Source organism: Cucurbita maxima, unplaced genomic scaffold (genome assembly GCF_002738345.1).
Source record: "Cucurbita maxima cultivar Rimu unplaced genomic scaffold, Cmax_1.0 Cma_Scf00011, whole genome shotgun sequence".
NCBI classification, from domain to species: Eukaryota; Viridiplantae; Streptophyta; class Magnoliopsida; order Cucurbitales; family Cucurbitaceae; genus Cucurbita; species Cucurbita maxima.
This window is the reverse complement of record NW_019272027.1, coordinates 3,119,137-3,137,689: the sequence shown is the minus strand read 5'-3', so window position 1 is coordinate 3,137,689 and position 18,553 is coordinate 3,119,137. Positions and strand designations below refer to the sequence as shown.

The following is an 18,553-nucleotide window of genomic DNA, read 5'->3' as shown; positions in this document are numbered from 1 at the left end:
GTGATATGTACGGATCCAACTCAACTCTACTAAACTAAAAAATTAAGAAAAAATGAACAACCTAGTTGACCCGACCCAACCAAACTAAAAAATAGAAGGTTAAGTTGGAACCTTATTTAGCAAAAAAAAATGAACAACCTAACTGAATTGGACCTGAAAAACAAACCTAGTTGACTCGACTGGACCTGAAAAACAAACCTAGTTGACTCGACTAGACCCAATTCAGAGGGTTAAATTAGAACCTTATTTAGTTCTTATACTTCTAAATTTAGTGAGAAAACATTTATAATAGGAACAATGTAAATAAAAAAATGACTTATTCACGACGATTTGTCGTAGTAATCTGTCCGACTTGTCGATTCAATGCACATCTTACAACCGAGCCGACCGGGTCCGAGTATCTTAACTTTTTTTATTTGTTTTTTTTTAATGGTTTTTCGAGATATTTATACGACAGAGTAATTAAAGTTATCCATCTATTCCCGCCATACCTCTCTTCACCGCTCCGGCGCGTCACCGGCCACCGGAGAGAACGATGCTTCAGTGCTACTTCACGGCTCGCTCAATTTCACCCTTCATTTCTTGTCAACTCTCTACCACCTCAGTGCGCACTCATTCTTCTCCTTCGCCGCCGTCGCCGCCACCTCTGCTGTCTTTCTCTGCGAAATCAACTCCGGACTCACTATCCTCGCCGGCGTGTGCACTCCAGTGCACTCACTTTCAATCGTATGTTCCACCTTCCATTACAGTTCCAATATCTGAATCTCATATATCGAATAACTTTTTTTTGTTACTGAATGTTTTAGGTGCTCCGGATGCACACACGAGTTCGACCTCCACCGGCCGGTCATCGTTGAGGAGGCGACTCAATTCTTCAACAATCTTGGAGTATCGGATTTTACATTTGATAGTTGCAAACTGGTTGACTTGTTTTTCCTCATAATTTTGTTCGTGTTGATAGAATTCGTTTAATCCTATTGAATAATCGTCTGGCTTTTATTTTTGGTACATGGATTTGATTTTAGTGGGGATGGAGGTGCCGTGCGAAATTAGCCGTTCGTGGCTCGTCTACAAGCCCTATGATTGGGCTTTATCAAGAGGGAACTCATAATGTCGTGGATATTCCTGATTGCAAAGGTTCCGTTTCTACTTGCCTTAGTGTTATGCTCTATTCTTCGTCTTCCATTAATTATGATTGTTTAAGTTAAACAAAAATGTTCCTGCAGCTCATCACCCTAATATAAATGCGGCAGTTCAATTGTTAAAACGAGGTGTGTTCTTTATGAAGTTCAAGTGATCTGGATGAACATTTCTTCTATTTCTAAAATTAGGGGTTCTATAATGACTGAATTATTTGCATCTTCTTTGGGGGCTATATGAAGGCATCACTGAATTAAACGTAGAGCCTTATGATGAAGATCAGGGGACTGGTGATTTGCGATATGTTCAGGTTATCATTAAAATAATCCTCAAATGAATATTGGGCAGACAATTTGTTTGTTCTTTAATGGTGATGTTAGTGATAATACTCGATGATTTTGATGCAGATGGCTGTGACGACTTATAGCACATCCCTTCCTTCCTCAGAAAGATACAAAAATGGTTACATGCTAACTAAGTTGATATTAGGATATTAGTTTACTCCATTGCTTAAGGTCTTAGAAAAGGTAGGATTGATTGAATTTATGTCTGTTTTCAGGTAAGATACAGATAGCTTTAGTTTGGAATTCAAGGAGTGAAACTTCACAGAATTCTGACAAGCTAAATGCATTAGCCAATGTGAGTTTTGAGAACCCTGCCTCCTCCCCCAAAAGGAAAAAGAAAAGATCGTTTTTGGCAAGATTTCTATTTACATTTTATTTTGGTGTACTGAACAACAGTTCTTATGGAAAAATGGTGGTGCCCGAAGTAATACTCATCTAGTTCATTCTGTGTGGGCAAATTTTCAAACATCATCTAACAATGTAAGTTTCTTCATTGTAAGAGTTGGAGTAATGAATATTTGCTTGTTTCTATCCGTCACTGCTAAGTTTGATTCATGATTTACGAAGTTTTCCTTTGTTAAATGGATACATTTCACCTGTACTGCAGGTAATATTTGGTAATAGATGGAGGCATCTTTTAGGCGAAAGAGATTTTTGGGAGCATGTTGGTGGAATAGACATTTGCCTGACACCATCAAGTTTTGGCCAAGCAAATACACAGGTTCTTAAATATTTATGTTTCAAATTTCAGAAATCATTTTATTCTTGGGAAATATATTTTATTACTTATAATTTTGGTTGGGTTTTTGACTTGTTTTGATACCATGTATGTGAGATCCCACATGATTGGAGAGAGTAACGAGTGTTAGCGAGAACGTTGGCCTCGAAGAGAGGTGTATTGTGAGATTCCACATCGATTGGAGAGGGGAACGAGTGCCAACAAGGACACTGGGCTCTGAAGGAGGGTGGATTATGAGATCCTGCATCGGTTGGAGAGGGGAACAAAACATTTTTTATAAGGGTGTGGAAACCTTTTCCTAGCAAACGCATTTTAAAAATCTTGAGGGGAAGTCCGAAAGGGAAAGCCCAAAGAGGACAATATCTGCTAGCGGTAGGCTTGAGTCGTTACAATGTATTCCTGACTCTTAATGCCTAGTTGCAGATTGCCCATCTAATCTTTTTTCTAAGAGAACTAGGGTGAATAAATAATAATAATTTAATATAGTTGCCATGCTAATAAGTAAAAACGTAGTAGTGAAGATAAAAAAAAACTATACTTCCATTCTAAAAAAAATGGTATCCCAGATTCCATCTTTACTTCCATGCTTACATTTCATGGTTCCTCTCCTCTAAAAGCTCCCAAAAGAGAGGCAAGGGTGGCATTGGTTCAAATAGATTTGGTTTTGTTCTTCAAAGGATGGCAAAGAGCCAGCTGAAGGAAGAAACCAGCCATATTACATTAGAAAGATCAAAATTATGGAGAGCATATTCCAAATTGGGAAAGAGAAAAAAGTAAAGAAAGGCAATCGCCCAGCCTTCTGCATCATTTTCATTTTGCACATAAATGGTGGCTGAGGTAGACACTGGAGTATATTTTCTGAAATCCATCAGTGTTTTCCTGGTGAATAACCCTATGATGAAGACTTGCTAATCCTTTGAAATTTTTTTAGAACTAAAAATGATTTTACTGAGATCTTTGGGTTGGGAATCTCATACTTCTGCTGGAGAAACTGCCAAAATTTTCCAATCTTCGAAGTCTAGATCTTAAAGCAGGATTAAAATTCTTAATCTCGTTCCAGCAAATCAATCCAGTCTCCAAATTTGCCAAACCTCGTAATTAGTGTTTCATGCCCATTAAACTTTTTTATTGGCATCACATCCTGATATAATCCCATTGGATCATCCAACCTATACTCTTTTCTTCCAGGCTTTTGATAGCTTGCTCCGGAAGTTGCAGAAGTATGTTCCATATGGAGCATCAGTTGCTGATTTGTATGCAGGAGCTGGTGTGATTGGATTATCATTAGCTGCCACAAGGAAATGCAGGCAAGACTAGGACAATTATGCATGCCGTGGGATTCAAAGTTTCACTGCATTTAAACATATGGAAGTTGATAACCCAATGTTACTTTTGCTTTCAGATTTGTGAAGTGTGTCGAGGTCAACAAAGAGTCTAAGCTATCATTTGAGAAAACAGTTGAACGTCTACCGGACCGAGTTGATGGCAGTATCAGTTGGCACCATGCAGACACTTCAAAAGTTAGTACTCCAGCCTTTCAGTTTTTAATTACCCATCATTTGAATTATTTTACTGATTTCATTTACTGCATACGAGACTTACACCAGTATCATAGCTATATTTTCTGCTGTATCTACTAATTGCACAGGATCCTCTTACTTGGCTTGTGGGATCAGATGTAGTTGTTGTCGATCCTCCAAGAAAAGGTTTGGATGCATCACTTGCTGATACATTGAGAGATATAGCATCACTAAAGCGTAAAGTGAAGTCATTATCTAAAAGGTTGTTTTGGATGACCTCTAAGGCTTTTAAATTTTCCTCTCCTAACATTTTAGTTCGTTGTCATTTGAATTCCAAATTCTCCAGCCCACATTTGACGGATAAGAAAGATGAAAAAAGGCCATGGGTTTTACGTGCCAAGGAAGAAACAGTCCAAATTGGGAGTACAGCTTTGGAACCAAATCATTCACTGCCTCAGACTCTTATTTATATAAGTTGTGGATGGGAAAGCTTCAAGGAGGTAAGTTTTTCGTAAAGCTGCCTCTAAATTCCATCAAATTCGACTGTATTCCTGCTCTCCTTCCATGATCTCAAAGGGAAATTTGCATGTACTTTTTACAATGTGTGTGCATTATATATACTATGGCTATGTTTTTCTCTGTATAGGATTGCAAGATGTTACTGTCTAGCAATGCGTGGCATTTGGCGAAGGCCCATGGTTTTAATTTCTTTCCTGGCACCCAGAGGTAATGATCTTATTTTCTTTCTGTTAGATTCTTGTAGGTAAAATCATAATTAGGCACTAGAGATAAATCACGATATTTATCCTAGTCACATTCGATTGTAGTCCCTATACTTTCAATAAATCTTAAAATCATACCTTATCACTAGTTTGAAGTTAGTTCTGATCAAACATGATAAATTGAATATAATAATTTTCATTCAAAAAAGATACAATGTACATATCTTTCTAAAATTTATCGACAAAAAAGAGTATCCCTATTTTCAGGCCATCGTTATCATTTACTATTCTTCTAGATCTTAACATCAATTATATTACTCATCTATGTCGGGGCTCGATTTGAAGCATCTTTCTCGTCCAACTTAAATGGCACAAAACATTGATATCATTTAAGTACACTCTTATTCTCCAATACTTGATAAGAGCTTCTTTATGACATAAACTTGGTTATGGTTGCAGTATTGAGGTTTTGGCCATTTTCAAGAGGGGACAGGGAGTGCCCCAGAAGAAAAAGAAAGTGTTGAAGAAGAAAAAGAAACCAACCGTGAGAGTTGCATCAAGTCCTCATATTAGGTAGAAGTTTCAAGCATATCCCAGTCGGAGTTGTATCAAAATATACGATTTTGTGATTGAACAAAGAGCAACAACAAAATTCTCGAGAGAATCGAGATTTTTCGTCTTTTCGATGTTCCTCAATGACTCTTGCCATCCTCTGGAAAGGGGTATCTAATTTGATGCGTCTCCTTGAACGTAAACATTTGATAATTAGAGCCATGACTTCAAATAATTTCCATTTGGCTGAAGATAACTAGAATGCTCCTTGCAGGCTATCTTCCTCCTCCAAGTGAGCTCTTTAGGATGAGTCTATGAAGTGCTTGGAACAATTCTACTGCAGTTCGTGGTTCTGAATCATAAAAATTGAGGAAAATTCTTTGAAAACCAGAATCATCTCTACTGCATTGCCTTGCCTTCAAATGGTGAGTCAAATTAAGCCTGTGGATTACGAGTTCTTCCTAGATTATAAGCTTGAAAAATCTTTCTTCTCTGACTTTGCCGAATAGTTTAATTCCTATTTCATTTAGATGTTAAGTTTTTATTTAATCATGTTTATTTTTTTTTGTTTTTTGAGATTCATGTTGATCGGAGAAGAGAATTTAATAAGGGTATGGAAAGCTTTTCTTAAAAGATGCATTTTAAAAACTAAGGCTAATGGCAACAAATACCATGCCAAAGCGGACAATATCTACTAGCGGTGGACTTGAGCTATTATAAATAACATCATAGCTAGACACTGGGCAGTGTGTTAACGAGACCATTGGGAGGGGGGTGGACTATGAGATCCCACATTGGTTGGCAAGGGAAACTTTATAAGGGTGTCCTCTCCCTAAAAGACACATTTTAAAATTCGTGAGGTCGATGACTATGCGTAACAGGCAAAAGTGGACAATATCAACAAACAATGGACAATATCAACAAACTTATCACGCACAAAATTCGAAACTTTATTAAACAAATTATAAAATACACCAAATTAAAAGCTGGTGGACTAGACTTGTAATTTAACCATCTCTACCGGAATTCATACGTACAAGGAATGGCCATTTCTACTTGTTCATAAGGAACATTGCAAAAACTCCTCAACTAAAGAAGATCTAACATGGAAAATAACTTACATTACAGAGTACTACCAGCTTCCCAAAATCTAAAGATGAGCAGAAAACATTAAACATTTTGGTGGACTGAACTTCTGGATTAGGTTAATTTGGAATGCCTTCTTCAGGTAAATCCCAGTTGTCATCATCAGCTTCCTGCTTGGTTGCAGGCACATCCTGCTTGTTCTCTGGTGTAATTCTTGTGAATGGGCGCCTGTTCAACCCAAATCATTAAACAACTTAGCCCAGAATTTCCATCTTAGATCTCCTTCGCAAAAAAGAAAGAAAGAAAACCCGAGCTTTTGAAGAGAAATATGAAAGAATGTACGAGAGCATACAGAAAATGAGTCCACCAAAAGGAGACCCACACTAGCTACAAGAATGGCCAAATGCTCGATTAACAAACGTTCGTAACAAAGAGTTAAAACTAATCAACTTCCGAGGTTCATCCTCAGATCTCTCCAATCCCGAAAAATCATAACGTTCCTCTCAAGCTAAAACTCCCTCTAAATAGAACTAGATAAAAGTTCTTTTTGAAATTGTCCTATTTCCTTCCTAATCCTATCCGTGATCCTTTTGGTAAAGATTGTCGTTACCTATTGTGTGAGAGGGGAACAAAACATTCCTTATAAGGGTGTGAAAATTTCTCCCTAACAAACACGTTTTAAAATTATGATGCTGACGACGATACGTAACGGACAAAAACGGACAATATCTGCTAACGGTGGCCTTGGGTTGTTACAAATGGTATAAAAGCCAGACACCGGGCGGTGTACCAGCGAGGATGGTGGGTCTCCAAGGGGTGGATTATGAGATCCTACATCGGTTGGAGAAGGGAACAAAACATTCCTTATAAGGGTGTGAAAACTTCTCCCCAATAGACGCATTTTAAAACCTAGAGGTTCTCTCTCAAGACATAGGTTCGATTTCTCCCATTACTTTCTCTTAATTCTAGCTCCATATCCTAAGTTGCTCAAAAGAGTATAGGTAAAAAATATCAAGGAAGTGTGCCTATTTTCTCTTTTGTTCTACGTTATTATAGTTTAGCCTCTTCTTTCTATACGTGGACGAGTGTTTGCACCCGCTTGTGTGCACCTCGGCTATTTTTACCGACTCTACTACATTTGGTTGTCAAGATAACTACTCGCTAACATTACGTAGCTGGCTACCATAGCTTGAACTCGTCCCTTGTTATAGTTTAACCTTGGAAGAACATTAGGCCAGTCAAGAGTAAACCTCTACATACAAACCTTTCATATTCACAAGACAATTCTTGGAAAGGCCTCTATTACCTTCCTAGCAATCAAATTCAACACTCAAACAGAAAACAAATCCCAACAAACAAACAATCATAGACAGTTTCAGAATCAAAGAACCAAGAATCAGAAAAATCCCAAAAGAATCCACAAGAAATTCCAAGAACAAACCTCCGGCGGTTGCGTTTAGCAGCCTCGCGAGTCTTACGCTTCCTTGTATCCTGAGTATTCTCAAAGTATCTCCGTCTCTTACACTCCTGAATCACACCAGCCCTCATAACCTCTCGCCGGAATCTACCCAGAAGCCGCTCTTCCGGCTCATTGTCATCCACAATCACCTGAACATTATACGCCGAATTGAAGAACATAGTATTGGCAAAGGCCAGCGAAGGACAGATAACAGAGGCTAATTCCGCCGATAAGGGCTCGGAATGACTCGGACCCTGTAGGGGCTTTAGGGATACCGATTCATCTCTGGATTTTAGGGTTTGGAACTGAGTCGCCGGAGAAGGAGAGGCAATGAAGGGCTGTTGGGGTTTTGGGGGAGGTGGTTTTGAGGGTAAGAGGAAGGAGAAGAAGGTGGAGAGAGAAGCCATGGATGGCTCTGGCTGAGAATTCGGCCTTCAATTGATGCGAATTCTCTCTCTTTTTGTAAGACCCAGAATTTTCTGTGCGCGGAAGTTTGTAAATTGGAGACATCTATCCATGGAATCATCTCTTCTCTCTCTCTCCTGTTTGTGGATAAGTTTCGCAATCCACTGATTTGTTGGCTGTTTTTCCATTTTGTTCATAAAAAAAATGTTGGAAAAACATGTTTGGTGGTTTGTTAAGGATTTTTGTGATCCAAAAGTAGAAATTTTGGTTTTTTTTTTCATAGGTTTTATGTGATTGGACATAGGATTTCACAATTCACTAATGTTGTCTTTGACGGCACTTTGTCTAGAGCCCAAGTCTGTTACTAGTTGTCTACTTTGATCCATTAAGAATTGTCGTCAGTTTCATAATTTTAAAATGCATCTACTATTGAGAGTCTAGCCCTATTCCGCTCAGTGGCTAGCTTTGATACCATTTGTAACAGCTCGAGGCTACCACGTAGATATTGTCTCTTTTTACCTGTTGCGTATCGTTGTCAGCTCGAGGTTTCCATATTTTTACAATGAATGATTTATTCTCCTCTCCAATTGATGTGGGATCTCACAAGTGGTGTATGATTTTGAAGGTTTTTGTATCATGGGTAGATACAAAACATGCAATTCTATTTTGAGACTCTTCTCCTCCATTGCTTTTATGAAACTGCGTGCTCGATCCAACCTTTTCGGTATTACATCTCAGACAAAGTATGATAATCTAAGTGATTGGTTTAAACTAACAATGAAACTTAAACTCAATAAAGGAAAATGATGCCGAGTGTTGAACAAGATTACTTGAGTAAAAGACGAGACTTTCATTGAATCTCAAAAATGGTTTTAGTCCGTGATGGAAAAGAAACTAAATCTATGAAACTAAACTTGATTATAAATAAAAAAAAACTTGACAGACTGATTAGCCCTCCTCATTCGAAGGGGCATTCATCGTGTATACCTCAAACTCATTTTATCCACGGTTAACCTAGTTACCATTTTGAAAATTCAAATCGAATAATAAATGAGAAAACCTAAGAAATAGAAAAATGTCAAACTTGACAAGCAATTAGAAGACTCTATGAGGTTTCGAATACAAACAAGAAAAGGGTAAGAGGCAGAACACGTGTACGGTCATCTTAGGTTAGAGGTGACCGATTCAGTTGGACTGATCCAACTTGGCTCGAGAATCTAAAAGTTAGAGACTCAAACATATAATTCAGAAAGAATTCTTTACAGTAAAAAATGACACTTATTTTTGTAGGAATCAAAGCGAAACGGCAATTGAGGCAGGACTAGGGTCATAGACGAGGACAGTATATAATCTGTTTTCTGCCCCGTTTAGCTAATGGAGGAGAACACTCCCCCATTCCTCATGGGTTAAATGAGCATCTCTAACTGTTACTCTCGTAATAGTCAACGTAAGGTTCATCCACTAAACGTGAGTCAGCGCTTAAGATCAGATTGAAAGGCATAGTCAATAGATAACATATGAATATTCCTGTACTACCCTTTGTTAGATTCGAGGGACGGAGGAGGTTAGGTTAATCGAAAGATGGCTATCTGTTCAAGGATATAAGGTGCCTCTACTTTTTCGGAATAAAAGGGGTAAGAAAAACTTGATATAAACTTTTCAAAACTTTATAAAACCAAATATTTCCTTTTAAAAGTTTGCGATACGAACTTTGAAAATGACTAAAATACCCTCAACCAAAAAGGAGGGAAAAAAACATCATCCAAATGGGATAACCAATAATAATGTTTGGTTATGGCATCTTCTCTATAATTGGTTTGTTAATAAAATAATGCAAAATAAATAATAAAAAATCAAAGGGTATTTATTTAATTTCCAAATATGCCCCTATTGAATAGGACAAACATAATGGCTCCATGTCAGCCCCTTTTTTGTAATTTTCTATGTTGTTTGGGCTCCTTAAAAAACATTTATATTATTATTATTCTTTTATTGCCACTAAATATCATATATTAAAATAATGCATAAAGTATTAATGTTAGGTACTAAAACTTTGCAATTTATTAAAAAAAAACATATAATAAATATCTAAATTTTTAATTTTATGTTAATATATTCCTAGGTTAAAAAAAATATTGAATAAATTCCAAAATTTTCAATTTTTTATATATTCAACATTTATTAAAATTAATAAATTTTATATTTATTATGACGTCAAAATTATTTAATTTTGTGTACAGTAAACTAGTGAATTTTTAAAAATACTTTTCAAATACTTTAGTAATATCTTTAATATTTTGTTTTAAAAATAGTTTTTAATTTTTAAAATGGTTTAAAAAATATCTTTTAATGTGAATCTTAAAATTTCATGAGTACATACTAATTATAAGGGTATTTTTGAATTTTTTTTAAAAAGTTAAAAGGATATAAATAAAAAATTTTAAAGTTAAAAGGATATTTTCTGGATAGTTTTTTTTAGAATTATTTTAAAATTTTAATAATATTAATAAAACTTTTTGTATTTTTTCAAAAGTATAAATTTAGAAATATTTTTATTAATTTAGCTTTTATTTATTTAATACTATAAAGTTTATTCCGATATTATCATTTAAAATTTTTATTTTAACTTCGAAATTTTAAGGTTATTAAAAAAAAAAGTAATAATAATAAAAATAAATAAATAAATAAAGGTTTTTATTTTAAAATATAGCCATTGAGTTAGACTCCACTTCATATTTTATATAATTTAATCCTTGAAATTAAAAAAGAAATTAATTATTAAAAAATTGAAAAAAAATTAATTGAGTTAGACTCCACTTTTAAGTAAATAAATAATTGCCCTTACATTTTTGCATATTTATTCATTTACCCAAAATTCGATTGCTCGAGAATTCAACCAACCTGAACTATCTAATCCAAATTACGAAGATTGGATTGGTTAGATTTTTTTTAGTTTAGTTTCGATTGAATTATTTAAAAATTTAAAAAAGTTCGAGTTTGTTTGTAGGTTTATAGTTTTTTGGTATGTCAACACGTCAACTTGACCTACTCGAAAATAGGGTTACTAAGCGTTCGTAGCCGATGTTTATAGTTGACGTTTGTAGCCAATGTTAGTGATGCGTTCTAGTCTGTGAATGTTTGATATTTCAACTTTATGATATTTTAATTATTAATGTAATATGTGTCGTGGATAAATAGATTTTTTAAAAATAATTAAAAAAAACGACCTAAAAAAACACAGTGTTGAGTTGGGTTGGATTGTGAACTTTATTCGAGTAAAAAAAAGAAAACTTTTAAATTTAACAGAATAACTATAACAACTCTATTGACACGAGCTTAGCAATAGTTAAAACATCTAATTCAGCACCCGTGTGCTCTGACATTCTCCCACATCCCCTGTGAATGTAAACTATTCTTACGAACCAACACGAATTCTAAGAATAAAAAATGATGTTTTGTCTTCGCTCACATGCTTCTTAGGAAAATTTTACTTCTCGCTTCTAAAAGTTAAGACTATACCCACATACCGACACAGATCCTCTCAAGAAAAAAAAACACGATGAACTTCGAAGTTCTGATAACTAAGCTACCGAAAAGAAAAGTACACCTTATTGGTACAAACAATTACTTTCAATTCTTTTAACCGTTTCTTGACTATCCTCTCCTCTAAGAGTCGATCTCAAATTTATTCTCAAAAGCCATCTCGAACCCATCATACACTTTTTAAGCTCTAAACAATCAACAATTCACAACCATTATGACTATTTGGTTTCACATGTAACTCATCTAAAAAAAATTACAATAAGTCAACGATACATATTTTTTTTGACAATGGGTCATATTGAAAAGCCCAAAAATTTAGAAAATACCCCTTGATTCAAGGATGTTTCTTCCGAAAAAGTATGAATATTGCCGTACTCGACTTTAAATTGTCGACAATTGTTAATTAGAGTTAAACTATACTAGAAATGGAAATCCAAGTAAGAAATGAGTTGGAAATCCATTCAAAAGTGGAGTGTTTTTTTTTTAATATGAAGTGTTTGATAGATTTGTGTTCAGCCAGTTCTTCTCTTCCCATAAACAAAAAGGAACAAATTGAAGAACAGGCAGGCAGTAAGAATCAGAATCTCCCCTTTTTCTCTCTACCCATTATCATATTGTGTAGCAATTGGCCTTTGGATTTTGTTGGAGCTGTTCATGCAGTGCCCATTTTAAACTAATTTATATCTTTCATCTTATTTTAATCTTCTCACTAAAAGTAGGTTTGTATTGTATTGTATTGTGGTGTGTGGTGTTCGAGTTGTCTACTGTTCCTCTGCCACCATTATTAGTACCACCACCGCCACCTGCTCTCTTCACTTTCATTCTTCTCTTTGCTTTAATGGCCCCTTTTCTTCTTCTTCTTCTCCTTCTTCTTCTTCCTCCACTTCCCATTTCCAATCCCTAGCGGCTTTAAGGGTTCGATTCTTTGAGTTTCTGATATCCTTTTGCCCATTTCTTCACGGATTTGGCTCTGCTTCACTTTTCTGGTAAACCCCTTTTGCGCTTTTCATTTGCTGGATCGTTATTTGGTTTATTTTCCATGATTTCCCATCTGGGTTTCTTGTATTATGATTGATTTGGTGTTTGGGTGAGCTTGGAACTGGCTGAAATCTCTGTGTTCTGTGGTTTTGGAGTGGATTTTGTATCTGTTTTTGCCTGCTGGTTGTTGTTTTTTGGACTTGCACATAAGGTGTTTGATTATTTGCCTGACTGAAAGTGATTTGGGATCTTTGTGCTTCCGTTTGTCTCCTTGGTCTTTGTGAGAGTGTATGTTGCTTTTGGTGGGGCAAGGGCTAGAAACTGATCAATTGATTGGATATTCGCTCTTTTTTTGTTCCTGTTTCTTGGCTTTGCAGTGTTAGATCCATGTTTAAAGGTAAAGGTTTAGAGGGCGAAGAACAAGGAATAGAGAGCTTGTGTAGGTGTGATAGTGGTTTGAGGAAGAAGAAAAAAATGGTGTATGGGGACTTAGTAGCCCGTAGTTCCACACCACGATTGGCTGGGGGCTCTGGTGTTGGTGAATCCTCTGGTTCAAAACCTCAGGATGCAGATTATTCGGTTCCTTTATTGGGCGACGAGTTGGAGCTTTCGATCTTGGCTCGGTTTCCCCAATGTGAGCAATGGAGGTTGTCTTGTGTGAGCAAGAGATACTTAGATCTTGTGAAGAGTGGTGAACTGTTTGCAATTAGGAAAGAAATTGGATATAAAGAGGCATCTGTTTTCATGTTAGCTAGTGGGGAGAGTAGCTGGATGATGTTCGATCGGACTTTTCGGTCGTGTCGTAGGCTTCCAATCCTGCGATCAGATGCCTGCTTTTTGGATGCAGATAAGGAATCGCTTTGTGCAGGCACGGATCTCATTGTTACGGGTCGAGAACTTACAGGAGCTACCATTTGGAGGTATCAGCTTATAGGGAACAAATGGATCAAAGGCCCTTCAATGATCAGTCCAAGGTGTTTATTTGCATCTGCCACTTGTGGTGCCAATGCATTTGTTGCTGGAGGCATTGCTCTAGAGTTCAGCTCGGAAGGTGCTTTCGGTATGGGAATGGAATACGGTCAAACTGTCTTGAACTCGGCCGAGAAGTATAATCCCGAAAGTTTGTCATGGGAGCCTCTCCCAGACATGCACCGAGCAAGAAAGAAGTGCTCGGGTTGCTTCATGGATGACAAGTTCTATGTCATTGGAGGAAGAGACAGAGATGGAAATCATCTCACTTGCGGCGAAATCTTTGACGAGAAGAAAAACTCTTGGGATTTGATCGAAAACATGCTCGAAGATGCTCCAATATCGACTTCTCAATCGCCTCCTCTTGTTGCAGTCGTGAACAACGAGCTCTACTCACTCGAACCGTCTTCTAACCAGCTGAAGGTGTATTTAAAAGACAGAAATGAATGGAAGAACTTGGGTCCAGTTCCAGTGCTCTCTGTTGTTAACAAAGGTTGGGGAGTTGCATTCAAGTCGCTCGGGGATGAACTTCTGGTCATCGGTTCATCTTCAGAATCATCTACAAGCAATTCCATGAGCATATACACTTGCATCCCGGATCCAAGGGCCGAGCAGTTGCGGTGGAGGCGTCTCTACTGCGGCACGAACCATCTCAGCCCCTTTATTCTAAACTGCTGTGTCATGGTTGCTTGAATTAAACTAAGCTCTCATCATACCATGTTCGTTCTGTTTGGTGTCGGATTGAATAAAACGAATGCCTCATTCAGTATTCTCAATAGGTTTATCGTTTATTTTCGAGGTCGGTCGCTATTCTCTCGGTCTTATATATCATGAACTGTTTCTAGCCTTGTTAACTTCTGATTGTCTACAAAACAAGCTTGATGAATTTATCTTTTCTGATTGTCTATAAGACAAGCTTGTTGAAACCAATGTCCCGTGTCATTTATTTGGTCGGTTTTTCGGTTTCTAGGACATGGCATCTTTTTTCGGTTTTTCGGCTCACCGTGGACTGCCTGCCGTGTGTCGTTAACAGTTATCGTCTCGATATACTCTTTTGTTGTTAACTTTCAATGAAGAAGCTGAGGGTGGATCATCTTGATCATATGAAGATGTTTTTCTTGAGACCAGTTTCTATTGAAGTGTTAACTATGCTTATGTGTTAGATTCGGTAAACTTAACCGTTCGAGTGAGATCGGATAATTGAATGGATTCCTGTAGGTACGATATATCGAAGTTTCGATGTATGGTTGAAACTTTTTAAAGTAAAATCACTAAATAGTTGTAATCTTGAAGTTTGAAACGTTTTACGATATCTTGGAGCACGAAAGTAGTGACTACACTAATTCTCTAGTTCTAAATCCTCGACGTATGTCACGACGTCCCATGTAAAACAAATTTATTATTGTTATCACGTGAACGTCATGTGCGATATCTTTGGTTCATATTTTGGCAACGACACAGATCATTCATGCCCAAATTTTAACTAATATCTCATTTCTTGAATCTCGAACTATGTTTTTTCAAAAATCCAAGTTGTATCTTAACACAATTTCACGTCCAAATCCAAAATCTTCTTTTTTGGAAGTTCGTCTCCAAAATTTGACTCCATCTCTTGAGCCAACCCCCCTCGAGAACTCAAATCAGGTGACTCACGCAACTTGAATAGAGTTTATAATTGAGTTCACAACTCAAGTCAACTAACCTTCGATTTTCAGATTGGATTGAGTTGTTTGGTTAAGTTGAGTTGTCGGGTTGTTTTTAAGTTCATATGAACGGTAGATCTAAAAGATGTTTGTAGGAAATTTTAAATAAAATAAAAGCTAAATTTTACATATTTATAAAAAGAAATAACTTAAATAAATAAAAGAAAGAGGCAAAACCTTCTAAATCTTCCTCCCACTCACGGCTGCAACCCCAGTTCTTCTTCAGAGATCTCCTTCTCCGTTTCAGCTCAGTGCCGCCGCTACCTCTCTCACGCTCAGTGTCGCTGCCGCCGCATCCTTCATTGGTTTTCTACTCTCTGGTTGCTACTGGTATTCTTCCAATCTCCCTCTATGGCTTTCTTCTCACTTGAAAACACGAATTAGGATCTTCCAATGGAAGAACCGAAGAGTTGTTTCATTTTCTGTTTTGTTTTGTTTTGTTTTTTTTTCATATATATATTAAGGATCGCCGAATGGCAACGAGAAAAGGAAAACAGACGTGGTTGTGTATTTGGCTGTTCTGATTGCCATTTGATTTGTTGCGACAAATTGGATCGTGGTTTTTAATTTGGTTTTTTTCTGTTTTTTGAAAATTGGAAGTTCTCTCCCTCGAATTAACCGATGATGCTTTGAATTTATGGAATTAAGAGCGACGTCCATATAATTTGTATTTCATGTTCTTGATTTAAAAAGTTATGATGTCATCGAGCTCCATCTCTCAGCCGCTCGCCGCTGAGGTTTTTAGAGTTTTTCCCCCTTTCTTTTATTAATTTTTTTTTGGATAGCATAGTAAAATTAGTTGAGGATTGGATTGTCCTGAACATTTCAAATAGAAAAAAACCCTAATTTCTCTATATTCAGGGATTTGCCATCTTCTCAAGGAAATTTCGAGAATCTCAATGGGGAAGAACGAATTTCTAACCCCTAAAGCGATAGCAAACAGAATCAAGGCAAAAGGGCTCCAGAAGCTCAGATGGTATTGTCAGATGTGTCAAAAGCAGTGCCGTGATGAAAATGGTTTTAAATGTCACTGTATGAGTGAAAGCCATCAGCGCCAAATGCAGATCTTTGGCCAAAACCCCCATCGTATTGTTGAAGGTTATTCCGAAGAGTTTGAGAGATCTTTTATGGAGCACATTAAGCGTACCCATCGGTTTAGTCGTGTGGCAGCTACAGTGGTCTACAACGAATACATTAATGACAGACATCATATTCATATGAATTCAACGCAGTGGGCTACTCTCACTGAGTTTGTAAAACACTTGGGTCGAACAGGGCAGTGTAAGGTGGACGAGACTCCCAAGGGTTGGTTCATTACTTACATTGATAGAGATTCAGAGACGCTTTTTAAAGAGAAAATGAAAAACAAGAGGATGAGGGCAGATTTAGCTGAAGAAGAGAAGCAAGAGAGAGAGATACAGAAGCAAATTGAGAGGGCTGAGCAATTAGCACCTTTGGCTTCTGTATCTGCTGAACCTTTGGAGGCTGAACAAACGAGGGAGTTAAAATTGGATAGTGGTGTTAAGCTTGGATTTTCTGTGGGAACAACATCAAAATTAAAGGAGAAAGGAGAGAGTTCCAGGGTGGTTTTTGATGAGGATGAGAATGGTGAGACTGCCAAGGGGAAACCTGGAGAGACTTCCAAAAACAAGATGGGTAGCGGTGGTCTGTCAGCTTTGGAGGCGTTGATGAGAGAGGAAGAGATGAAGAAGGAGAAGATTAATAGAAAGGATTACTGGCTGTGTGAGGGAATAATTGTGAAGGTCATGAGTAAGAATTTGGCTGAGATGGGATACTATAAACAGAAGGGAGTTGTGCGAAAGGTGATTGATAAATATGTTGGAGAGATTGAAACGCTTGATGGAAAGCATGTGTTGAGAGTTGATCAAGAAGAATTAGAAACAGTGATACCACAAATTGGTGGCTTAGTCAGGATAGTGAATGGGGCATATCGTGGATCGAATGCTAGGTTGTTGGGTGTTGACACCGATAAGTTTTGTGCTAAAGTGAAAATAGAAAAGGGTGTATACGATGGCCGGGTGCTTAAGGCTGTTGAATATGAAGATATCTGTAAACTTGCATCATAACTTTGAGATTAAAGTGAAAACTCTCTATTTGTACTTTCGTTTTCTATATTTTCAGTAAGCATATTTGTGCTAATATGACATTTGATGTCTTCCAAATACTTCTGCTAAGCTCCTCTTTTTTCATGATACTCTTTTTTCTGTGAAGGAAAATGCAGAGAGATATCTGATGTCGGGGGACCTTCCCACCCGAAACTCAATTGTCATCACGCATGCTACATCTTCATGTATCCATGAAACGATCATATTTCTTGGTTTTAGATATTAAGATATTCAGTTTGAGCATGTGCCCATTTACATGAATATGATCTCATCTATAAGTTTATCTGTTCTATAAGTTCAAGTACGTGCCCATTTAGTATTGAAAGGTGTTCTCATTTAGTCTCTTTGATCATCATATTTGGTGCTAGTTGATAATGTGACGAAAGTTAGCAGAATTGTACATATTGATGTTTGAATTACTATGGGTTTTATTGCTAGAATTTTTGGAAATTACATATTTCTCTTTTGTTTTTGTTGTTAAATGGTGAGAGAGGATGCCTCTGAAACAAGGTATAGAAGGAATTAAGGTCTCATTTATCTAATGGGAACCGTTATTTGACTTGTGGTAAAATTTTGTTCTATTTCTCTGTCTTTTGTCTTTAAATAGTGACAGATGATACCTGTAAACTAGGTATAGAAGGGATTAGGTCTCATTTATTTAATGAGAATCATTCTCTGACTAATGGTAAACACTCACAAGTGGAATGAGGAAAGTAATTTTTGTTCTCTCATTTCCATTCTTTACAAGCCATCTTGAAATTCTTCCATGAACTTTTTTGATTTTGATCAAATTTCTTGGTGCCATATAATCTTTAGGTTATTGAGTTTGAGCTTGTGCTTATAAATGACTTAGTTTGAATCTTCTCTGTTCCTTGGTTGTATATATCTCTGTCCTTGAGTTCTAGGTATAACCCATTGTGCTCTAGAGCTCTTTTGTGGCGGTTTTGGAAGGAAAGAAATGCAAGATCCTTCGAAGGTAAATCTTTACTTTTTGATTCTTTTTGTAACGAATTTTTTATGGATTTCTTTTCCCACAAAACTTTCGTAACAAGGTAACCGTACTGAAAGGTGCGGCTGGATTACCTCTTTTTTAGGGAGAACTAATGCTTGTTGTGTATTTTGATTTGCCACGCCCCTTTGCCTTAAGATTAGTCCGCCCTATTTTTCGATGGGGGCAAGGGAAAGGGATTGATGTTTCGTGAAAAAAGAATAAGAAAGTGTGAGACGTAGATATGATTGAACTAACTTCATTGGCATATTATTTGTT

The 18,553-nt window shown here is 36.9% G+C and overlaps 4 protein-coding genes across 7 annotated transcripts; 3 read left to right on the top strand and 1 right to left on the bottom strand.

Annotated features, from left to right (window-relative positions):
- Positions 1-444: 444 nt before the first annotated feature.
- LOC111486654 (uncharacterized RNA methyltransferase pc1998) lies at positions 445-5,566 on the top strand. Of its 3 annotated transcripts, none has more exons than XM_023133859.1 (16): positions 445-726; positions 807-921; positions 1,026-1,137; positions 1,227-1,271; positions 1,383-1,450; positions 1,548-1,602; positions 1,700-1,779; positions 1,881-1,964; positions 2,092-2,205; positions 3,412-3,530; positions 3,626-3,743; positions 3,872-4,005; positions 4,090-4,243; positions 4,390-4,469; positions 4,925-5,038; positions 5,292-5,566. In XM_023133859.1, exons 1-16 carry the CDS (start codon positions 536-538, stop codon positions 5,311-5,313), a joined length of 1,605 nt encoding a protein of 534 aa, XP_022989627.1. In that variant the 5' UTR covers positions 445-535; the 3' UTR covers positions 5,314-5,566. The 3 variants fall into 3 exon arrangements, 1 of the variants encoding a protein (XP_022989627.1); XR_002718913.1 differs by having other exon boundaries at positions 446-726; positions 4,925-5,187; XR_002718914.1 differs by having other exon boundaries at positions 446-726; positions 4,925-5,215.
- Positions 5,567-5,949: 383 nt separating this feature from the next.
- LOC111486728 (30S ribosomal protein S21, chloroplastic-like) lies at positions 5,950-8,109 on the bottom strand. The gene is made up of 2 exons (XM_023133961.1): positions 7,545-8,109; positions 5,950-6,331 (listed from the first exon to the last, which is right to left on the bottom strand). The coding sequence occupies exons 1-2, from the start codon at positions 7,967-7,969 to the stop codon at positions 6,223-6,225; spliced, it is 534 nt and encodes a 177-aa protein (XP_022989729.1). The 5' UTR covers positions 7,970-8,109; the 3' UTR covers positions 5,950-6,222.
- A 3,917-nt stretch (positions 8,110-12,026) lies between these two features.
- On the top strand, positions 12,027-14,579 carry LOC111486669 (F-box/kelch-repeat protein At3g27150). Of its 2 annotated transcripts, none has more exons than XM_023133882.1 (2): positions 12,027-12,080; positions 12,866-14,579. In XM_023133882.1, the coding sequence occupies exon 2, from the start codon at positions 12,876-12,878 to the stop codon at positions 14,148-14,150; it is 1,275 nt and encodes a 424-aa protein (XP_022989650.1). In that variant the 5' UTR covers positions 12,027-12,080; positions 12,866-12,875; the 3' UTR covers positions 14,151-14,579. The 2 variants fall into 2 exon arrangements, with proteins under 2 accessions (XP_022989650.1, XP_022989649.1); XM_023133881.1 differs by lacking the exon at positions 12,027-12,080 and adding an exon at positions 12,093-12,496.
- Positions 14,580-15,325: 746 nt separating this feature from the next.
- Positions 15,326-17,397, top strand: LOC111486675 (KIN17-like protein). Its single transcript, XM_023133889.1, has 2 exons — positions 15,326-15,490; positions 16,022-17,397. Exon 2 carries the CDS (start codon positions 16,060-16,062, stop codon positions 17,245-17,247), a length of 1,188 nt encoding a protein of 395 aa, XP_022989657.1. The 5' UTR covers positions 15,326-15,490; positions 16,022-16,059; the 3' UTR covers positions 17,248-17,397.
- Positions 17,398-18,553: the final 1,156 nt, after the last annotated feature.

Coding starts and splice junctions, on each gene's coding strand:
- LOC111486669 (XM_023133882.1), top strand. CDS start 12,876: ATGTTTAAAGGTAAAGGTTTAGAGGGCGAAGAACAAGGAATAGAGAGC.
- LOC111486675 (XM_023133889.1), top strand. CDS start 16,060: ATGGGGAAGAACGAATTTCTAACCCCTAAAGCGATAGCAAACAGAATC.
- LOC111486654 (XM_023133859.1), top strand. CDS start 536: ATGCTTCAGTGCTACTTCACGGCTCGCTCAATTTCACCCTTCATTTCT. Junction 3,531..3,625: donor GCTGCCACAAGGAAATGCAG/GCAAGACTAGGA, acceptor TTTTGCTTTCAG/ATTTGTGAAGTGTGTCGAGG. Junction 3,744..3,871: donor ACCATGCAGACACTTCAAAA/GTTAGTACTCCA, acceptor CTAATTGCACAG/GATCCTCTTACTTGGCTTGT.
- LOC111486728 (XM_023133961.1), bottom strand. CDS start 7,969: ATGGCTTCTCTCTCCACCTTCTTCTCCTTCCTCTTACCCTCAAAACCA. Junction 6,332..7,544: donor GCTAAACGCAACCGCCGGAG/GTTTGTTCTTGG, acceptor TGGGTTGAACAG/GCGCCCATTCACAAGAATTA.